Here is a 15,676-nt window from a genome sequence, read left to right as displayed (position 1 = left end):
GCGATATGTGCCATTGATCTGGACGTGGTAATCGCGGATTATTAAAGTTCTATTCTATTCTATTCTTTCCAAACACAGCGCGATTAGCGACATAATGGGAAAAGCAACTGATTTATCAGACTTCGATAAAGGTCAAATCGTTATGGCTCGGCGACAGGCAACACCAATATCAGACACAGTGCGTTTAGTGGGCTGTTCACGTAGAGTTGTTTTTAGCACATATCGAAAGTGGTATATGGTTGGTAAAACGACAAGTCGCCGGCTAGCAGTGTGTCATCGACGGCGCATTGATTCCAAAGGAGAGCGGAGATTGCTACGCATTGTTCGCCGTGACCGAAGAGCTAGAAGAACCGAAATCACGAACAACTACAACAGTTGCGACCTAGACAGTGTTTCTCAACACACTGTGCGGCGTACATTGCTCTTAATGGGCATAAGCAGCCGGAGGCCGAAGCATGTCCCTGCACTGACGGCACATTATCGCCAGCTGCGTCTGCAATGAGCCAAGAAATATCGGAATTGAACTTTAGAAGAATGGAAGAAAGTTGAATGGTCTGTTGATCACGTTTTCTGGTCCATTACATCGACGGGCGTGTGCTAATATGCCGATTTCCAAACGACACCCTGGCTCCCGAATACACAATTGGACGGAGACAAGCCGGTGTATGGTGTGGGCAATGTTTTCATGGAGTACATTAGGACCCATAATCTCCATAGAACAATCCTTGACGTCTGTGCTCTCTACGTGAACATCGTTGCAGACCAGGTTCACCCATTCATGACAACAGTATTTTCGGCGGGGGATGCCGTTTACCAACAGGATAATGCTCCATGTCATGAGCGTCTAATCGTCAGGGAGTGGTTTAAGGAACATTCCAGTGACTTTCAAGTCATGTCTTGGCCTCCAAATTCACCTGACATTAATCCAATAAAGCAATTGTAGTCCCACCTGGAAAAACAAATCGAGCTGACGCGCTAACCCCTCACAATGTGCGGGTATTACAGGAACAGTTGGTGAGCGCTTGGTACCAGATACCTCAGACTACCTATCAGCACCTTGTGGGGTCAATGTCACGCCGAGTGCTGGCAGGTTTGAGGGCTAAAGGTGGTTATACATGTTATTAACAGGGTGGTCATAATGTAATGGCTCTTTTGTGTATACAGGGTTGGTACTGCCAATTAGAATAAAAAAAGGAGGTGTAAGCAACTAACTGCAATAATAATTCCACATATAAAATTTCAACGTTCTATGCCAATCGGTTTTGAATTATATGAGATACATACATACGTACGTAGTACGTAACATACAATACGTACCTAAAGTACAAACATCACGAAAATAACACCTTTTGAATTCATTTTAAATTCATTTTATAATCCGTTTTGGAAAATTAAGTCCTTCATTCTGTCGGTAAGTACAAAAGTCACGAAATAAAAATCATCCAAATGGATTCGGGAACTGCCAAAATGGAAATTTCCGTTGAAATATGATACCCGAAATTTTTTGCGATTACAATAATTCTTTTACTTCGTATAAGAAAATAAAATAGAAACTTAGTAATATTAAACACAGCTGTTACGATAGAAATAAAACATTAATAAATCTTCCAACAGTAATTGTTAGCACTTACCGACAAGCACACAAATATGGCGCTCTAATTTACTTTAAGTCAGCAACAATGTTTAACGCTGGTTGGAAAAAATAAAAGTTTAAGTTAAACTTAATGCGTAATGTTTACCTTAATAAAAACTTTACTTTTAGTAAATTTTCTTTTTGACAACGTTTAAGTATGCTTAGTTCTGCATAGTATTGTCGGAACCTTCCTAATATATGGAATCCGTAGCAGGATATTTGCGAAAGCAGGAAAGGAAAATATATTGGGTAAAAGGCTATAAATTGCGTTCACCCTGACGCATATATTATCATTGCGGATATCAATAGAGTAGAAGCTAAACGCTATTCTTGGTGTTGAAAGCCAAGTTTGAAACTTTGAAAGTAAGTCTGATGAGCTTTAAAACTCTGATAGACAAATTATGGGTTTAACGTTAAAAGATGACAGGAGAGAAAAATAACTGAAAATAAAGAGCATAAATCTAAGGGTACGCAGAAAGAACCAGGTGCTATGGAAGTATTGATCGGATTTGCTGTCGCAAGGAAAATTTTCTCTTGCGACAGAAAACTAAAACGAGGTTGGTTGCTACGAAAACTAAGCTGGGAAATTATTAGAAAAAATATAAGAAAATACAATAAAAAAGAAGTAAATGTGATTGCAATGCCACTAACTGTTAAATATGCAAGCATCTCAAAATGTACGCAAGATTAAAATGTTAAAGCTCCTGTAAACGATATCTAAAACAATGAATCCAAATGTTTTTATTATGCACTATTTAAAGACAGCTAGACTACTTATTTTATGATTTTTATGAGTTGAAGAACAGTATTTCCAAATTAATTATTAATCCAACATTAATTTGTGGACATTTGTTAAGTTGTTTACGTGCTTATTTGCTTTATTATTTTATGTTAATCATTTATTAATAGACTTTGACATTACTTAAAGATCTTGAGACATAGCCTGTCAAAATTATTTAAAATATATTGGGCTGTAGAGACATTTGGCGATTTGGTACAAACTTTGCGGTATTTTGGTAATTTCTCGAAAATACATTTTTGAGGTTCCAGGATCGATTTTCCCAGAATGATCTCGTTATTCATTGTTTTTCGCCTCCATTTCCACAACAATGTAAACACAACCAATGTGAAGGAAAGAAAGTTATTTTAAACTTATTCAGAGATCTGTTTGAACAATGAAACATTTTTGATATTATCGCGGAAAATTTTACTTTTTCTCAGGGAGCGATTATGATATTTAAAACATTGTATTAAACAGAATAAAATTATATCAGAGGGTGCTTGACCTAATTTCAATGTTTTTTTTTAATTTGTGAAAACGTATGCCGCTTACATCTGCAATAAATCTTCATAGTTTCCTTTTTATATGGCCTCTTTGTTCAAGAGGTTTTATGAATGAATTGTTACTTTACAGTAATATATAACTGACCTGTCTTGGAAAAAATTACCATCTTCTCCCTGACAAAGATTAATTGGATTTGAAAATATATAATTCTGTCTATAAAAAGTTGAAAGATGGTGGATTCTCTACGGAATACCAGCAAATATTCAACGAATGGTTGAAAAGACAGAGTAATGGATAAAGTTCCAGAAGTCCTCTTTTGTCTTACTGTTGTCATTATCATGATTTGAAGGAAAATTATATCGCTAATATTATTGAGTAGGTAAGTCTTACCGAAGCTCATCACTGAAAAATTATTTGGAAACTCAGGTTAAGTCTGTCAGAAGAACACTATGCAAACTGACGAAAATTCGATACTGGAAAATAGGCGAACCTAATAAGAGAAGTGTATTTTTGAAATTTTGTACATACAAAAAAGGTAAGGTTTATCTCCATGTCCTCTTGCTTCCCGCAGAGGAAACTTTTAATTTCAACTTCAATTTAAATTTTTTTCCAATTATTTACGCAGTCTCCTGACACTTTCAAGCATTATTATTCGCTATATGTAGAATTGCTACATATATTAAACGGCGTTTGACCAAAGCGAAATGTATTAGTCTTCTTCTTTAAAAAAATTGAAGAAAATGTCATATATTGACAGTTGCTTTATTATTAAGTAAAATTATGTGTCAAGTAATTAAGGAAGATTATAGAATAGGAATTCTGATATAAAAGATTCGAAATACAAATATTTGAATACTTGTGCACCAGAAACATTCAAATCAAACATTTCGGGATTACTTTTAGTAAATTTTCTTTTTGATTTCTTACTCTGTGATATACAGAGTGCTTAGTTTCCAGAAATGTAAACTTCAATTATACCGTGAAAGTGGCATTCTTGCAGTAAAAAAATGCATCAACAAGAGAAATTAGTTAGGTATACACAATGAGACATATTTTATCCTACCTATCTGCATGGTACGTAGATAAAATAGGAATTGTAAAGATTCAAAATTTTGCTAACTTAATTTACTTTGCTTTCTGTTTTGAAGGCACAAAGCAGTAAATTATACTGCCATCTAAAAAAATCTACGTCCTTACATTTTAAATGAATGAGAAGAAAAAGGAAACGCGTGGACGATTTCAGTTTACCATGTTGGTTGGAATTCAATACACATCTCCAAAAGATTGAACCTACATATTTTGACGACAATTTACAAGAAAAGAAATAGCTTGCATATAAGATACACTTTCATATGAGTGTGATAGATGTTTAATATATTTTACAATTTAATAATCTAAATAATACTATACCTTGAAATAGAAGAGATGTTAAGGGATAAATTATTCTCATACTTTTTTAATTTAAGGATATTTATATGACATATGAATAATTTCTAGAATGGATATTTTAAAGGAGCAAACATCGTCATATATCTGAGCTCATACGGTTATTATACTGCGCAAATTTATTATCAGTTTTCTTTTTAAATATATACTAGCATTTTGCCTCTCATGTAGAATGCTAACATAAGAGCTAGATAAAAATTCCGTAACAGATTTACATAACGCACGCATAGCATTAAATATACTTTTTTATTAATAACACTAATGCCATAAATGTTAAAAAAATTGGATTTCCAAAAGCATCAAAACATTCAAAAATTGTGAATTATTTTTAATCCCTCAAATGCAGTGTTATGATCCAGAAGATATGTGCAAAATTCTTATGTGTATTGGGAATAGACGCTTGTTTTGCCAATACATGCTTTGCTTCAAAATGCTTGTGTTTGCATGGCAAAGAAAACTATCTCTTTTAGTTATTCATAAAGTATCAAATAGAACTTGGATCTTCTATGGATAACGTATGTGGAATGCTCAGTTTCTGCTTTCTCTCACACGAAATCCATATGTCTTCTGTGAGGTAACCGTTTATTTTCGACATCTCCATATTGCAGATATGGGAATGTGGTTTCTCTCATAGGTCCTGAAAATGCGCCACTTTGATATGGTTAATGTTTGTATCTGAGTCCATCTACTATTAATATGAGCAAATATCAATTCTGTATTTCCTTCATCTCTTTTATATACGCAAGCAATAATATTTAAGTTACGCATTCACCTCAGTGTTCAAATGCTGGCATTTCAGATGTGCAGCAGAGGGCGCTCAGAATTATTTCAAAGCTGATAAGTTAATTTCATGAATTTTTATCCTTCGCTGAGCAAACTAGTAAAACGCATCCGTGTGCGAAATATTTAAGTTCCGGTACATTTCACATGATAGATGTTTTATGTTACTGAAATCTAATGCGCATTTCAGACGTCAGACTGAACGTCATAAAAATTTTATATCCATTGAATTTTGCTATTGTTTTTATATCGACCGGTGTTACACACGCCGAAAATAAAATACAAGATAAAAAATTAAGCTTTTCCCAAGACGCGTTGAACAATATCTTTCAATTACGTAGAATACTATAAAATTGATTTCCTTGCGAGTGTAAAAAAGGATGATTTAAAAAGAAATTATACTTTTCCAATAGCAATTTTTTCACATTAAGTATAACGAACGTAAACATATACATAGCCTTTAAGAAAGTTTATAACATTAGTGCAGTTAATAAAAGGTATGTTTATGTTATGAATTGCAGTTGCAGTAGAATTTTTCTGTCTCTGATACAGTTATCAAAAATAAAACTGGATGATAAAATATTTGCATTATATTTTATAATAAAACTTCTGCAATAAAAATGAAACCAAATATCAAATGAAATATAATTCAAATACCTATCTTTTCGTCTCTGGAATCTTTCGTTCTATCTCACAAGGGATAAGTGTTTATATATGACATTTCAAATTTTTCTATCATTATTAGTTAGATAATGATGAAGGGTTTCCCTTAGTTAACCAATTATTCAAATTTTTGTTATCGTTTCTGAACTCTCAAATTCCACTCGCATTACTTCGCCAAGATTCAAATTTAAAATTAAGTAAAGTGAGTATTTAAACGATAAATCTTGGAGTTTATTCAGAGTTTGCTTTCGCTAGCCAGCACACGTTACTTGTCTGTCCTTGCTATTACGCGGAGCTGCTGATAAGCCATTTTGCCAAATAATTATCACACCGGATAAGTTGTTGACTCAACCTAGTTAGCCTTAACTTAAAGTGTTAGTCCAGCACTACTCTTTAGCTTTGAATTTATTATGTAACGATTCTGAAGTTCCACCGCAAGTTGTCGGTGTTATTGTAAGCACGAAGTACCTGCCTTTTCTGTTCATATTTTGAACAATAATAAAGGGTTATTTTTACTCTGTGCTGGTATTTTTTACGCCTGTGCGAGAAGTCGCCAGATTCCTTAGTAGGGTCTAATAGAGTTTATGTTACTAAAGAGAACACGATCCTACTCTACGAATTTTATTTTATAAGGAAAACTGTTTTATAAATTTCCCTTGTAAATAGTAATATATATATAGAACATACGTTTTGCTGTTTAACTTACTTTTTGCTTTGACTAAGCTATTTTTCTCACTCGTATTTCTGAATTTAAACTACATCTAAGATAAATTTCACCCTGTGATTTTCCATTTTCATTTTAGTAATTCAATCCGTTAACTTAAATCCAAACATTTTAGTAAATATGAAAGTTTTATGATTAATTTTGTAATTATGAATGCAAATTGCTTCCTTTATGAAATTTAAATGAAAGTGAAAAGTTGGGAAGTAAATTCGAAATTTATTTTACGCAGAATGTATTCAAATGGAATGACTAAAGTGTAAAAAAATGAGACATTACCCTTTTGATGTCTGTCCATGGATCATTCGAAAATGTATTATAACAAGAGATGCTCCACCCCAGTAAACTGGAATAAATGAATTGGGCTGCATTATTTTTTAAAAAGTCTGATGTGGATACCACATACCACATGACTTCTTTGTACGGCCCATTAAATTACACACATCTTTTGTTGCATTTCATTTAAACACATTTCCTCGAATTAACCTATCTTTAATTAATTTCCTTAATTAACCTATCCTTCACGGCAGATTGAAAATGAGGTAAAAACTGCAAATTTTTAAAATTAATCCCGGTCAATTTTTGTTTTACGGGAGTCAAATTTCGTACAATAAATAATTCGTAATAATTTTTCATAAAGAGTACAAAACTATCCCAGATATACGTTTAGTAGCCAGGAGACGGCATTAAAAGTTAGATTTCGTTATTTGTCCAAAATGATTTTTTTTTTTTAAATTTGATATTACCAAAACATGAATACTTTCGTCATTTAAAATACTTTTGTAATTGGAAGCATATGACTACGGCCAACGACTACGAAAACAAAAGCTGCATAATTGGGTAGATATATATATATATGTTTGGTAATTCCGATTCCAATTAAAAGGAAAAAAATCGTCCAGATGGACTGGAGAACGCTCAAAATGGATATTTCGGATGAAATATGATTTCTGAATTTTTTTGCGATTTCGATACTTCTTTTATTTCGCAAAAGGAATTAAACAGAGTTTGATCTGTTGCAATCTCATCTCTCTTCCAATATAACATTTTTTCTAGATCTAAAAATAAATGAATTTTTCTCCAGAATCTAAGAAATTAAATTAATAATAACTTTATAATACAAAGTTCTGGACTTGGTTTGCTTCCTTTATCTTGTAAAATTTGTAACCGTCACCAAAATGATGAAAGTAAAAATGTACAAACTAAAGAAAAGAAAAATTATACACTGAATGTACGCATTACTTCTTCAAGAGTAACTAATGAACACAAAAAATACTGCTTTGAGTTAAACAATGAGAAAGAAAAATACAAATTTACTAAATTAACCTCAGAATATCTAATTTCGAAAGGAATACGAATAGAAATTCTCCATACTTTTCATTTTCTGTATGTAACTTAAAATTTGCAAAATAGTTCGCTTCGGGCGATACATTTTCAATCCTCTTATTGGGAAAAGTATTAAAAGTGATTTGTTCTTTCAAAACATTTAGATGCTTTACTATAGTAGGAATATTTATAGAAAACCATTTAAAATTTGCATTTAGTATGCTAGGTAGAAATTAAGGTTTGAAATTATGTAAACACGAGATGTCTTAGAAATTTTAATTTAAAATTATTTAATGACACAGTTTTCACGTCTCTTTCCCTGACATAAATAATATAAATGTTTCAGCTTTAATGTTACAATCATATTGAGATTAATATGTATTTGTTTTGTGTGGTTTTAGATTAAAAATGAATTCGAATTCTTCGGTATCTGTTGCATAATATTTATGATACTGCCTCGCCAACTAAAATTTCGTTAAAAATAATATGCTCAAGACTTGTTTAGACTGTTTTATTATTTTGCTTAATCAAGGAGATTATTAAGAAGTCAAATGAACACTTTTGTAAGGGACAAAAAGTAAAGTTCTGAGGCTAAACAGCGTCTAACGTTTCTAAGAGCGAAACTATTTTCAAAAGATCGTTTTCAGGTTAGGTAGTAAATATCTATACATAGGTGTTTATTTTAATTAAATGGTTAAGATTTCGTGCTATTTCTTCCTTTTCCTCAAGGTTAAAATTATTAATTTCACAAGTAAACCTATTATATAAATATAAAATTTGAGATTCAGGGCACGATGAAGCGATTCAACAGTTAGAGTAGCTTACGATAATGAAGAATAATGTTATGCAACTGTTGAGAACCTTACAACTAGGTAACGGTTTAAATTATTCTTAGTTTGAGTAAAAATAAATATACGTTTTTACATCCTTGTTCCTACAGATATAGAGAAGTCTACTCTACATTAAATAAATATAGTGTTCCGGAACAATCTTTCGTAAACCAAAATGAAGTAAGGCAAAACAGCAATTACTATTAATTTGCAAGCTGCACACGGGTAGAACAATGGAAACATAAATTCAGCCAGCCCGTTCATCGCAGCTCCAATCCGGATCGAATGACCAATATTGAATGATCTTAACTTCTCGACTATTGACGTCTAAGAATCAAACTGATTTAAAGATGCCTTAATATTTAACAAAATATAAAACTGAATGGAAGAAAGTTAATGTAGCAGTTCTAAAAATACTTTGGAAATGTTCAAACTTAATTTCATTTTTAATAAATTGTCACTTTCATTTTTACTATTCTATTTTTCTTTACTATTTTTATTAAATTAAAGAATTACTTACGATTCACACACTGTGGACATCTTGACATTTCCTCTGTCTATTTTGTTTTTGAGGGACCTTATCTGAAAAGAAATATAAATTTTATTTCGCTGCAGTTAACTTAAAAAAACGAATATGCTAATTTTGAAGATTATTGAGGAGTGGATATATTAGTTTATTTCATTGATAAAGGATATTTCCTATTTTATTACCAACAGTCTGGAAGAAGGAAATTTGTAATCTGGTACTTCAAATTTCGGCTTAAAATGTTACAAGACAGTTAAATTTATATCTTTGTGTCATAAAATTTTCTATAGAAAGATATATAATTTTCTCGTACATATACCGGGTGTTTATTTTAAAAGTAGACATTAAACATTAAGGTGCTGCTTACAGTCTTTCCCATATTTTGTTTGCAGAGATTCTGCTATTATTCCGATATGCTGATGAACTAGTTTCGTGGGGAAGAGCAAGAATTCTTCGAAAGCAGAGAAAGTTTTGATGAGTTTTCTGCTAGCAGCATGTGTTGAACACTATCATTTTGTAAGCGTAGCTAAGTCTTATTTTGTAAAAACTGCATCAGACATACAAATATCAAGACAATAAAAGGATTTCCCGCTAGAAATATAGAAAACTTTTCCAGAAATATGCGAAGCATAATCAAAGACTTCCTCTGATTGTTTGACCTACTGGAAAAAGTCCACTGAACACAAAATTTTCCCCAAAGATGAGTGTAAAGACCTGCCATTCTAACCAATTCTGTATCCGGAGGTTTGATAAAGTTACAAGAATTTCATTTAGGGAAACATTTCCATTTTATATAGGTGGCTTTTGCAGATGAAGTATGATTTAATCGAAATGGATATATTTCTGGAAAAGGTGTTCGGAAAAACCTGTATCTTTTTTCAAGGTTTTTCAAGGTCTTGCAAAAACTGTGCCATGTCAAGGCAATGAATCACCATGGTCTTTAAACAATCATAGATACTGATATCTGCCATTGCTTAGCGGCTAGTTCAGCCTTATTGATGAAAAATAATTTTATGTAAGAAAACATGTAAAATATACTGTGCCATTGCTGACACTTGAAACACGGATCTTCCAGCTTGTTACGTGAACGTGTTAACCATCTATCGCAAAAGCATGTACAAAGAAATGAGACGAATTCTTACGGTTTAAATAAAAACATATTCATTCACAATATACAAACCTCGAAAAAATAGAAAATAACGTCACTACTCTCATTCAAAATATATATAAGTAAAAGGGCTCGAATGTCACTAAAAACAAGATGAAATGTGAAAATATTTAGCAGTGACATTGAAACATGGTAAAATATGAGTTTAATTAGAGGAACTCTGTTTAAAACGTATGCTGTAGTATTTGCTACTTATCTGGTACTCTACAACGGTTGTCACCAAAATGTGGTACGCCTGTTACAGAAGGTACATGAAGTTATGGGCCATAATATCCTGTTATGTATTAATTGTTATTATTTTCAAGCTTAAGTTTTGCTTACTAATTTTGTTTTGTTCAGTAATTGAAGTTCTTATTTTTATTTATTTATTTATTTATTTACTTGTTAAAAGTTGGTTGTAAGTTTAAACTATGACTTCGTAAACTTTAAAATTTAGGTTTGGTTGCTTTAAAAGTTTTCTTAAGTTGAAGTTGTTTAGTTTTTAATTTGAGTTTAGGGACCTAAGTTTCCTTGGTTTTTGCACTTTTTGTTTTTGACTCTTAAGGTTGTTTAACTTTAATTATTTTTTTAAATTTTGTTTGCTGCACTTTTAGTGTGTTAATTTTTTTAACTTAAGGTAACTTAAATTTTACTCCTCTTTCTATTAAAGTTGTCGAATACATATTTTCTGATTGGTGGTAGGAGGGGAAACTCATTCTGGTTAATGAGTGTGTATACTTAAAATGCTGCTGAAGAAACAATTTATATAGTGGTGACATTTTTAATGAGTTATATTGTTATGTAATAGTTTAATTTTTAATGTCCCAAAATCGTTTGCGTTGATTAACTATTCACTGGTTTTGAAAATTTTTATCATCCCAACCGTCGGCTTGGAATTCTTCCTCAGAATCCCTTATCAGAGGATCACTGCACCCCGAAATTCTTTCGCCCAAGCGAAAAAACACACGTAGGATGACCTGTTTGATGTTTACACCATCTAGAGTTTTACTTAAACAGGACCCCGGTTGCTGTGACATCTCTAGCAGGGAAAGGTTCTACAGCGAATTTGTGAGGAGGGGGATCGTTGGATAGGAAGCTCTACATGTTCAAGTTGCGCCTCGATTCGTGGCTAGTGCGCCCCTTGTTTTCGTCTGCGGAGAGTTGTTGACCCATCGGAGTGGCTTTGGAGGCCGAATGTTTGAACTGCTTGCTGGCTCTTCTGGTAGTCGGGAAACCCCTTCCCGTGAAGATTTACCTCCATGAGATTTCTCTGTTTGGGTTGCTGGATTTGGCTTCCTACTGATCCCCTTCTTCGCCAAATTTTTAAAAAAGCGCGCAGTTATTAAAGTGGCTGCGCAATGTTTTTCGAAGGAGAGAGACGGAGAAAAGAAATTTCATGAGACCTTCGAAGCACAAGAAGAATAAAAGAAGTCAACTTTACCGTTCAGCCTGGAGGGCAAATGCATCGTAGACGCAGCAACGTAAAATAACCTGCACCGAAGAAAGGCGTACTACATCTATAATTCTTGCCAAATTACGCTTTCGATGATGGCCTGTGGAGGGAAGACCTGTGTTCTACCGGTTGGAAGCTGCAATAGGAGCGAAGCCTGGCCTCCGAATCAATAGCCTTTGATTAATTTTATTCACTTAACTTTTCTTCTTCTTACAGATATTTTTCCAAGATTTCCCGGAGTCCTAATTTTCCACCGTCATTGTTTCGCCTGTATCAAATACTCCAAAAATTATTTGATGGAATCCATCCGTGAACAGTATACTGTTATATGTTGTTAAAGAAGGTATGTTTAACTTTTTTCGTTGTTTCTTCAGATGTTTAGATGATCGGTCATCACCATTGTAAACTGTAACTTGTATTCTTACTCTTTATCACCATAAATAAACGTTATTTTGATTTTACTTACCTAGCTTTGTAATTATTTTAATTAAATAATTTTACACTGGACCTTAGTCTTAGAATGGGTTTAATTAATCACAACGCAATCCCTTTTGTAAATTAAAAATTGTTTTATTGTATGTTCAATTCGAATCGTTACTCGAATTATTATTTCATGTGATTGATACAGTATTGGTTGAAAAGATTTTGTTATGTTGCGCATATACACACATTACCTACTACAATAGAGGTATTAACATGATTATTCCATTACACTGAAATTGATATTAAGTGGTAACTTTTGTAAGATCTTAGAATATGTTGTTCTTAATTGTTCAATAGCTTAATACAATAACCCAACATCCCATATGCTGTAGGGTAGGAGTACGCAACCTTTTGTAGTAGGAGGCATATTTCAGAAATGCGGGAGCTTGCGAGCACCATAGTGATTGTTCAGCGGGCGCCGTAGTAGTGACGAAATATCTCTCCACGTTACATTTCCAGCAATCGCTACAGTTGAACTGCACAATAAGTAAGCACGTTTTATTCATAATAATGGAAATAAAATTGTCCTTTCCACTCAACATTGAAATGACGTGTCTTCTGCATCTTATTTTTTTCTTCATGGCGGTACTCTGCGTTTATCTCAGAAATAAATTAAGTATATGGCAAAGCGTAACACGTCAGAAGATTTTGCAGTCAAGAATGGATTCATCTAGTCGTGCAATGCTATACAGATGCTACTATTATTCAGTTTTTATCGAAGATTTAATTGCCCATTTCATAAAACTGCTAAAATATCGAAGATAAAATAAGAAATTTTCCTAACAATATTAATTAAAATTAAGAATGTTTGCTGTGCAACTATCTAGAATTTGGATACTTGACCTGTGGGCATTTTAAAATTGCTTCGCGGCACCAATTTGCCGATCTCTGTTGTAGGGTATGCTTTATCAATACATGTATATTCTTGAAGAATCAACGTTTAAATTGGACGTTGAACATTCTAAATATTAACTTGAAAAAAATAAAAATAATAAAATTTTTATTTTATAACAAGAAACATCTTCACATACTTAAGCAATTTAGGGATAATTTCGGAGATTCCGAATCCTAACAGCCGATATTCATTGAAATCAAAGGGAAATCATACAAGTTTTTACTTTGTCATTTTATAGAAAAGTATACTTACTCTGGTCAAAGCCCATTTAAAGAAGAGCAGGAACAGGTAAAGCATGCATGCCTTCGTGGTGTAACTGGAAGCTCACTCGACGCGTATTCGAGAGGTTTAGATCTCTAGCCCCGGCGAGGGCATTCTTCACGTATCCTGCTTCAACAAAACCTAATGATTCTACAAGCCTAAGATACTTTTATAGGTAAAAAGCCGAATAAAGTATGTCTCTATAGACCAGAATAATTTTAGCAATATGCTATGTTTCAGTAAACGGATACGAAACATAGATTCGTATTCGGAGTTCTGCGAAAAAGATCATTAAAGAAAGTGCTTTTCGTAGACTTTTAATTTAAATATATTAATTTGAACGCCTTCAAAATTACTCGAAATAACATTAATTAAAATATTGGCCCTATGATAAAAGACAACACAAAGAGAAAAATGTAAAAAATGTAGAAAAAGCTAACATAATATATAAATAGCATAAATGTTAAACTCGTAGTAACAAAATGGAATCAGTGTGATTCATCATGTAATACAAATATTGTAATAGAAATTTTATTGAATACACAGCCTTCGAATTACTAAGAATATTATTCCGGTTAAGATTTTTAAAGCAGATTTCCAAAGGATGCTCTTTACATCAGAAAAATATTAATTTAAAAATATAAGTTTTAGATTACCATTGTAGAAACGATGAAATTCAGTATTTCGAATATAGAATGATATAATTTTACATTTAATGACAATTTACTTTGTACGACTTTCAGCTAAATATTTTTTGATTAAGGGAAAGTTCTCAAATCATGTAATTTTTATTCATTAGAGACTTCCCTTAGAGACCTTAGAGACTTTTATATTATCCCCAAAATATCTTCAAAATATATAACGAACATCTTATTAAGAAAAGCATGTTAGTTTTTTTTAACTTGTACAAAAAAACTATAATATACATTTCATGTAATATCATTCACATTTTAGAGTGATAAAATCTTTGAACGTTGTAGTTTTTCCGAGGTTCGTATTGCACGAACGGGCTATTGCATGGGTGTTTTCGTGGTTTCCCCTATTAGCAACATGTATATGTGCCATTCCTCCATGAAAGCATCCCTCCCTTTAGGTAAACAGCTCTTGAGTGCTTTGCCATAATCTAATAAACCAATGAACCACATTTTAGAGCAACTCTTATTAAGCAGAAATAGATATAATTCCTAATGCAGTACTGGTTTAACGTGAACCTATTACACATTTTATAGATTACTTATTCAAATAACAATGGTCATTCCTATACTTGTATAACTTATGTGCCTAATTTATTGCAATCGAGATAGAGGAACATGAAAATGATTCTAATATTGTGCCTAATCAATTGAACCAATAAGATAAAAGTTTGAGAATTATTTTTTAAGAAAACATAAAATACATAAAAAGATACTGAGATTTATAATAACTGAAATATGTTATATCATGTTTATGCATGTTAAGAATCAGGATGAGATTAGCAGTTTCAAATGAAGTAGAAAATTCAAATTCCGAATTTTCTAAAATGAATTCATTTTTAATCACATTTTTAAATATCGATTTAAAATATTGCCTTTATAATTTCAAAATTATTTCGTAAAGATATTCTAGCTTGAGATTAGTAATAAATAATGGAATGAAAAATAAATATAAAAATTAGAAGTTTCAGCATTAGATTAAAAGAGATATAAGATGAACTTACATTCTGTCAGTAATAGAGAAAAGGTAACTTAATCTTCAGAAAGACTTAACTTAGAGTAGTTAATGGTAAAATAAAATCAAATTATTTTCAGACTTACTTTAAAATGGCCTCGCCTGGTATTTTTAATTTCTTGCAAAATTCAGTTCATTGCGAATAAAAACTTACGACTTAAAGTCTCTCTGATAGCGTATCTCTGCTTGGGTTTATACCATCATAAAAATTTCTTCCGCATCTGAAGTATTTCGCTGAGTTCACATAGTGAAGGAAAAATCCCTCTTTCCTTCGCGTCCTCAAGAATATTTTCTAAAAAAAATCTTATTTCTTTCGTGCTGCTCTCTTATGTTTTTTATTTTTTAGTTCCTCTTTTGTCATTTAAAAGCACAACGTGAGATGAGATATGTCTGTCTATGGTTCTAAATCTAAACTGCAGTTCTTAGAAGAACTTAAATTTTCATGACAGAAAGTAAATTTCATAGAATTTAGGGGAGGTAAAAATAAAAAAATGGGGCTTCATTGATTGAAAAATTGCGT

At 32.2% G+C, this 15,676-nt stretch overlaps 1 protein-coding gene across 1 annotated transcript in view; it reads right to left on the bottom strand.

Moving 5' to 3' along the window:
• The window catches only part of LOC118187971 (regulator of G protein signaling 7-like), a 434,333-nt gene that overhangs the window by 78,628 nt on the left and 340,029 nt on the right, over positions 1-15,676 (bottom strand). The window contains exon 10 of the mRNA XM_085818561.1: positions 9,205-9,266. Within this exon, the coding sequence (XP_085674687.1) occupies positions 9,205-9,266 (62 nt within the window). The remainder of the gene's footprint in view (positions 1-9,204; positions 9,267-15,676) is intronic.

Source organism: Stegodyphus dumicola, chromosome 6, assembly GCF_044657685.1.
Source record: "Stegodyphus dumicola isolate Sdum_Otavi_A_Nest chromosome 6, ASM4465768v1".
NCBI lineage: Eukaryota > Metazoa > Arthropoda > Arachnida > Araneae > Eresidae > Stegodyphus > Stegodyphus dumicola.
This window is presented reverse-complemented; position numbering and strand designations above follow the sequence as displayed.